Here is a 7,781-nt window from a genome sequence, read left to right on the forward strand (position 1 = left end):
CATCTCTTTATTCTGATCCTTTAAATTTCTCATCTGACTCTTGATCTGTTTTAAATCTTTTTTTATTTCCTCCCCTGAAAACTGAATTTCCTTCAAACTTTGGGATTAAAGTCGGGACATTTCTCCACGGCTCCGATATCTTAGAAATGAAATTCAGTTCATGTTGTAATTTTATGATTCTTAGTTCATATCTGAAAACTTTTATAAAACAGTTCACAACAGTTTGTTCATGATCTAAACTACAGTTTCGTGCTGTGAGATGTTTTCTTGTCGTTTCCATGGTAACTTGTGAATCTCTGTTCTTCGTCTATTCCAGAACTTTTGATGCCGAAACCAGAAATCAACCAAATATTTTTGCCAAATCTAAATTTGACTTTGTGGCAAGAAACAACACGGAACTTTCTGTCCTGAAAGACGAGGTCGTCGAGGTAAAACGCTCGCGTGGTTTTTTATTTATTAAGATTTCTTTAATATACGTTTGTTATATTTTCACGTTGTACTACATTTATTTACAGTATCTGGTTCAAAGTAATCACATGTTAGTTTACTTCTAATAGAGAATAAAAAAATCCAATGTAATTTTAAAAAATTCCTAATTTTATAATATAATAAAACTGTAACATTGTGATTTTATCAGTTTTAAATTAAATTATTTTAAAAATCAACAATAAACTTTTCAATGTGGCGACTTCTGCCTCAACGCCCTCGTCCCTGATTCTCGTCTTCCAGGTTCTGGACGACAGGAAGCAGTGGTGGAGGGTTCGTAACGATGGGGGGGCGTCGGGCTACGTGCCAAACAACATCCTGGAAATCACCAAAGCCGTGGACGTGACGGGCCGAGCAGATCCCATCTACAGCCACACCATCCAGGTAAGAGACGAGAGCACGACGCAGACCATCTAACGTCCAATTCAAACGTGAGTCTCATGAATCACTCGTTCTGTTTTCATAACTGAAGCTTATGATGCCAAAGAAGGAGTTTGAGTTGTTTAAGGTAGGTCGAGAGTTTGTTCTCCGCTCCGCGTCTGAACCGAAGCTGCTGCACGTAGTGGAACTGACAGACTGCTCCTTTAAGTGTGTTTGACGCAGTAGAACATCGTCAGTAGAGGACGATGCGGCCGTAGATTTCGTAGTTTGACGTGAGTTTGACGTGTCGTGAATAAAATGTTTGTTTCATGGTCTCATCACAAACATGTTTGTTTTATTTTGAACGTCAGCAGCAATTATTGGGCGAGTTGAACGAGGTAAAGACGAACAGACGACATCACGTTAGAGATAAAACGAGTTCCCTGTAAAAATAAACCTGTCGCTCTCAGAAACAGACCACGAGGACGGACCTGATCCCCGGTAAAGCTGCTGCCGCTCCGATGCCCCCGGCCCCCACGCCGCCGCCCCCGGCCCCCGCCAGGCTCCCCACGCCGCCCCTGCCTCCTCCGGCCACCGAGCCCGCCAAACTATCTGCCGGCAGCAGCGCTGTCAGCCGCCAGAGCAGCACCACGTCCAGCGACCACGGCGGCGTCACCATGAGGGACCACGACAACCAGAGACCCGCCCCCTTCAACCGTGAGCCGATCAATGACAGGACAACTGCAAAAATATTCTTAACGTTTCAATTATATTTTCGCCATTTTATATATTTTGTATATTACATGAAATGTTATGTTAAGTTAATCTCTTACAAACTGTGATGAAGTAGTTTTGTTAAAACTAAATCCGTTTTCTCTTTATTTTATAACTTGTTACTTGATGTTTTGTCTTTATTCTCTAAAAGTTCTCCATACGTGTTTATTTTTTAGTCTCAGATGAGTTTTGTTGAAACAGAATCTGGCTCTTCAGAGATCATGTGACCATGTTTCAGTCGTGTGACCTGACGGCTGCTCGTCCTCCCGCAGGCAGGAAGTCCAACATGGAGGACGTTCAGGACGAGCTGATGCACAGACTGACGCTGGGTCGCAGCGCTCAGAAGAAGTTTCCACTTCCTTCTCGCGGCGGCGGCCTCCCGTCCGTCAGCATCACGTACGACTCGTCACCTGACGACGTCAAAGTCTGGTTGGACGCCAAAGGCTTCAGTCCAGTGTGAGTGTGACGTCGTGTTCACCGGTGGAAACATCTCAACAAACATGTTTATTTGATCAGTTTTATTTCCCTCCATATTTTTATAGTTTTATAAATTTCTGCTGAACAGTGAAGAATATTTTTATTTTAACTTTTAGAATGTTCTTAATGAAACGTCCTCTGATGTTCACGGAGTCAAAGTTTGTCGGGCTCCTTCATCATTCACCTCACGTCCTGTTAGCTCCTCCTCCTCACCTGTACTTCCTGTCTGCAGCACCATCACCAGCCTCGGCGTCCTCACCGGAGCTCAGCTGTTTTCTCTCAACAAAGAGGAGCTGAAGACGGTTTGTCCCGACGACGGCGCCCGAGTCTTCAGTCAGGTGACCGTGCAGAAGGCCGCGCTGGAGGTGAGTCGCCAACATAAAGTTTCAGTGCTTAACTTTACTTTGAAAAGATTCTTCTTCCTTTTAAAATAATCATTTTAAATCGGTCTTTGATTGAAGTCGAGAAACAGAAATTAATTTCCTCACTTTTCGGTCGATTTGAAAGAGTTTGGATCATGTGACTTTTATCTTTTGGGTTCAGACGAACATTTTCAATCACAACAGCAGAATAAAAAACTCTTAACATTTCGAATTTCAGTAAAACAAATTACTGAACTCTTTCATTGTCTAGGTTGAGAGCCCCCTAGTGGCAGGAAGTGACCTGATCTGCATTTACAACTTTAAACCTTGAACAAAGTCGACGAGATGGATCCATGTGGATTTACAAACTGTTTATTATCTGTACTGAAGTGAAGTTTGTTTTCTAACACAGAATCACATTAAATATCTTTTTTGACAGTGAAATCAATTCAGGATCAATCTTCTAGATCTTAAATCTTCACACTGTCGTATGTTGGATTTCGTGTCTTCAGCTTCTTATTTTCACACGTGTTTTAAACTGAAGACCGAGTGTTGACATCTGCTATGTATTTGGTTCCTGTTGATCTGCTGTAGATCTGTTGAAGGTCTGGTGAAGGTCTGTAGATCTGTTGAAGATCTGTAGATCTGTTGAAGGTCTGTAGATCTGTTGAAGGTCTGTAGATCTGCTGTAGATCTGTTGAAGGTCTGTAGAAGGTCTATAGATCTGTTGAAGGACTGTAGATCTGTTGAAGGTCTGTAGATCTGTTGAAGGACTGTAGATCTGTAGAAGGTCTATAGATCTGTTGAAGGTCTGTAGAAGGTCTATAGATCTGTTGAAGGTCTGTAGAAGGTCTATAGATCTGTTGAAGGACTATAGATCTGTTGAAGGACTGTAGAAGGTCTGTTGAAGGACTGTAGATCTGTTGAAGGACTGTAGAAGGTCTGTTGAAGGACTGTAGATCTGTAGAAGGTCTGTAGATCTGTTGAAGGACTGTAGAAGGTCTGTTGAAGGACTGTAGATCTGTAGAAGGCCTGTAGATCTGTTGAAGGACTGTAGAAGGTCTATAGATCTGTTGAAGGTCTGTAGAAGGTCTATAGATCTGTTGAAGGACTGTAGATCTGTTGAAGGTCTGTAGAAGGTCTGTTGAAGGACTGTAGATCTGTTGAAGGTCTGTAGAAGGTCTGTAGATGGTCTATAGATCTGTTGAAGGACTGTAGATCTGTTGAAGGTCTGTAGAAGGTCTATAGATCTGTTGAAGGTCTGTAGAAGGTCTATAGATCTGTTGAAGGACTGTAGATCTGTTGAAGGTCTGTAGGTCTGTTGAAGGACTGTAGATCTGTTGAAGGTCTGTAGAAGGTCTGTAGAAGGTCTATAGATCTGTTGAAGGACTGTAGATCTGTTGAAGGTCTGTTGAAGGACTGTAGATCTGTAGAAGGACTGTAGATCTGTTGAAGGTCTGTAGAAGGTCTGTTGAAGGACTGTAGATCTGTAGAAGGTCTGTAGATCTGTTGAAGGACTGTAGAAGGTCTGTTGAAGGACTGTAGATCTGTAGAAGGTCTGTAGATCTGTTGAAGGACTGTAGAAGGTCTGTTGAAGGACTGTAGATCTGTAGAAGGTCTGTAGATCTGTTGAAGGACTGTAGAAGGTCTGTTGAAGGACTGTAGATCTGTTGAAGGTCTGTAGAAGGTCTGTTGAAGGTCTGTAGATCTGTAGAAGGTCTGTTGAAGGACTGTAGATCTGTTGAAGGTCTGTTGAAGGTCTGTAGATCTGTAGAAGGTCTGTTGAAGGACTGTAGATCTGTTGAAGGTCTGTAGAAGGTCTGTTGAAGGTCTGTAGAAGGTCTGTTGAAGGTCTGTAGATCTGGTGAAGATGTTTTCTGTTTTAAACTCTCCGGTCGCTCTGGTGTGTGGTGTCTGTTTCCACCTGCAGGTTTTCTTCTGACCCTCCTCTGACCTGATTCTGTTTCCACTCATCAAGGTATCGTGATAAGATGTCCGCCTCGTTCTGTCGGCCAGAATCACACGACTGAAACATCAGCGTTTCCTCGGAGACGGAACCTGTTGATCAGCTCATGGTCAAATCCTCTGAACCCACTTGATCTAACTCGGGGTCACCACACGACCTTTCTGCTCTGGACGTTATGATAATCATTTCTGACTCTGGCCGACAGAACGACACGTTTCATGTTTAGCAGCGATTTAAGCTAGCGCCGGTTTGTCGTCCTGCTGTGGCTGTGTAGATCAGTAAGTCCTCCTGAAACTCCCTGAATGAACCAGCTCCTGACCTTGACCTGCACTTCCTGTTGACCTCTGACCTTCACCTGTGCACTCTCTGACCCCGCCCCCTGTAGAGACCAGGATGTAGATCTGAGTTCCATCTGTGTTAGCTTAGCTTTGATTAGCATTCAGCTATTTGTATGAGTTGTTCTTAATCATGTCACAATAATTAACATTTATTTTATTGTTGTTTTGAATTTTTTAACCCGAAACCCTCAAAATCATTCTTTCATGAAAGAACTGATGTTTGTTTTACTTTTATTTTCTTTCTCTGGATCAGAATTTAAATCTCTGACCGAATTTCCCCTGATTTCAGCTTCGTCTCTGCAGCTGCTCGCACCGACGGGAGATGATGAAACATGAATTCAGATATTATCAGAACATTTCTACTTGTTCCCACTTTGATGTCGGGGGGGAAAAAAGGTTTTAGAAACTTGTAGATTCAAAAACTTCCATCATTCATTCATTTACTTTGTATTTAAATATTTAATTCAGTTTTTTCTGATGCGTTTTTATTTCAGCATCAATACTTTAACTGACTATTATCACAGTTATTGATCAGACCAAACTTTGTGCGAGCAGTTTCAGACGAAGTTACCCAGCATGCCCCCTGGCTCGGCACAGCGGCGCCACCAGAAGCTTCCTGGTTCAGTCCCGGCTGCGTTTAGAGCTTCATTAATAAAAAGTCATATCAGCACAAACCGACTCTGACCAAGAAGATTTTCTCCTCTGATAAAATCTTCTGACTTCAGGAGAAACGCAGCAGACGGAGACGTCGAGGAGACTCTCGAGGAAAACGCTCATTTCACTACGATAAGAATAAGAGATTCATTCTTAGCCAATCAAATCACTGGATTCTGAAACGAGGAGCCAATCACAGACAACTACCTAACAAACATTTCAAATAAAACATTTTCCTCTTCAGTTCCACGAGAGTCTCTGACATCACGTCTTCATTGAGTGTGTTTACGTTTTCTAATCAGCTGTTTTCTGTTTCCTGTTTCCTGTTTCCCTGCTTTCTCTTCTCATGTCTTCATCCCTCCCTCTCCTCCCTCTCTCCTCCCCCTCTCCTCCCCTCTCTTTCCTCTCTCCCCCTCTCTCCTCCTCTCTCCTTCCTCTCTTCTCTCTCCTCTCCTTCCCTCTTTCTTCCTCTCTCCCCTCTCTCCTCCCCTCTCTCCTCCTCCTCTCTCTCTTCCCTCTCCCCCTCTCTCCTCCCCCTCTCTCCCTCCCCCTTCCCCTCTCTCTCCCCTCTCCTTCCCCTCTTCTTCCCCTCTCTCCCCCCTCCCCTCTCTCCCCTCCCCTCTCCTCTCCTCCTCCTCCTCCCCTCTCTCCCCTCTCTTCCTTCTCCCCTCTCCCTCTCTCTTCCCGCCCTCCCCTCTCTCTCTCCTCCCCCTCTCTCCCCTCCTCCCCTCCTCCTCCCTCTCTCTTAGAGGAGTTCGGGCTCGGAGCTTCAGGAGGTCATGAGGAGGCGTCAGGAGAAACTTGCAGTGACCACATGTGACTCGGGGTGGAGTCTTTTGATGAAGGAAGCTCCCACTGAGCTCCTCATGGCCTCCTCCCTCCTCCCTCCTCCTCCCTCCTCCCTCCTTTGCTTTATCTCTTCTTTTCAAACTGCGGCCTGCTGTTCTCTCTCCTTCCTCAGGCGGCGATGGACCACGCTGAGTTTGTAGAGATAATGAGACGCAGACAGGAAGTGCTCGGCTCGTCTCCGTAGGATTAAAAAGTGAAGCCGCTCCTGATGACGTCCGACGAGCTCGACCCTTCCTCCGTGTTTGTTCCCGTGACGACTCTGGATGTTTCAGCTGCTGCTCGTCGGCTCCAGTTTGTTTCAGACGCTTCCAACTGATGAAAATTAAAATGAAGCCGTAAAAAAATTGATTTGAACCTTTGCTCTGAACCAAAATGTCTCAATTCCTACAATGTAAATACAAATCTTAGTTTTGTTAATTTAACGTCATGATTCTTGAGAAGTTGATAACTGTCATCAGCCGACATATCGAATACAAATAACTTTAACAAAGATCAAATGTAAAAAAGCTTAATGTCAGTTTCCTGTTGATCTGAACTGAATTCATCTTCATGTTGATGATGAAACATTTGAGACGTTTCACTGAATGTAAAGAAAAGACAAACTGGAGCTGATGAAAACTGATGTTGTAGAAAAACACTCATAGAAAAACACAACTGTACATTTCAGATTTGTTTTGGGCCGAGAGAATATTTCATAGTTTATCTTCTTTTTATTGTTTCAATAACTTAATATATTTAATGATAGAATCGACTGAAGATTTATTTACAAAGCTTCATGATAATTTCTCATTAAGAGCGTCATGTGACTTAGTTTGATTGAGACGACGTTAGAACCATTGAAATGTTTCAGCTGCTGCTTCATTCATCGGAAGAGGTCAAAGGTCAAACCCTGAACGTTTCCTCAGGCTCCGCCCACAGCGACAGGTTCTTTCCATGAAGGAAACGTTCATTAACAGAAATGAAAAAAGAGTCAGAACTGAAAAGTGAAAACAGCAGATACAACATGACTGAGTGTCAATCATTATAACCCCGCCCCCTCCTCAGTGTTTATCTCCTGATTGGTTCGTGCAGGTCACGAACTTCCTCCGACTCCAGAATCTCTGTGGATATTTTTCCTGCACAGATCAACGATCAGAAGCTGAAAACACGTCAGTTTGTTACCGCAAATAAAAGATAAATAAAGATGGACGACAACGAGCCAAAATATCTCTGACACGAACGCTGCCATCTTGTGGTGATGACGTTAAAATCAAACAGAAACATGGTCACTTAAACATCAGTGTGATAAAAACCATCTTTGACAAACATTTCTTTAACGTCTACTTTGATTTCTTAGTTCCCTTCATGTCCCATCTGCTAACGTGGAGGAGGTGTATGATCTATACTGCAGCCAGCCACCAGGGGGCAAACAACACAATTTGGCTTCAGCTTCGTAAGCTGTCATGTCATCCATCTTTATTTAGTCTTTAATCTTTAAGAAGCAGCCTCAAACGCCACAGGATCCACAGTGTGGAG

At 43.5% G+C, this 7,781-nt stretch overlaps 1 protein-coding gene across 1 annotated transcript in view; it reads left to right on the plus strand.

Moving 5' to 3' along the window:
• Positions 1-6,413, plus strand: part of eps8a (epidermal growth factor receptor pathway substrate 8a) — a 17,399-nt gene extending 10,986 nt beyond the window's left edge. Inside the window, 9 exon segments of the mRNA XM_047338571.1 lie at positions 317-428; positions 730-870; positions 959-994; positions 1,221-1,244; positions 1,317-1,563; positions 1,893-2,076; positions 2,330-2,462; positions 6,167-6,236; positions 6,239-6,413. Of these exon segments, the coding sequence (XP_047194527.1) occupies positions 317-428; positions 730-870; positions 959-994; positions 1,221-1,244; positions 1,317-1,563; positions 1,893-2,076; positions 2,330-2,462; positions 6,167-6,236; positions 6,239-6,276 (985 nt within the window). The 3' untranslated portion in view covers positions 6,277-6,413.
• Positions 6,414-7,781: the final 1,368 nt, after the last annotated feature.

Source organism: Hippoglossus stenolepis, chromosome 22 (genome assembly GCF_022539355.2).
Source record: "Hippoglossus stenolepis isolate QCI-W04-F060 chromosome 22, HSTE1.2, whole genome shotgun sequence".
NCBI lineage: Eukaryota > Metazoa > Chordata > Actinopteri > Pleuronectiformes > Pleuronectidae > Hippoglossus > Hippoglossus stenolepis.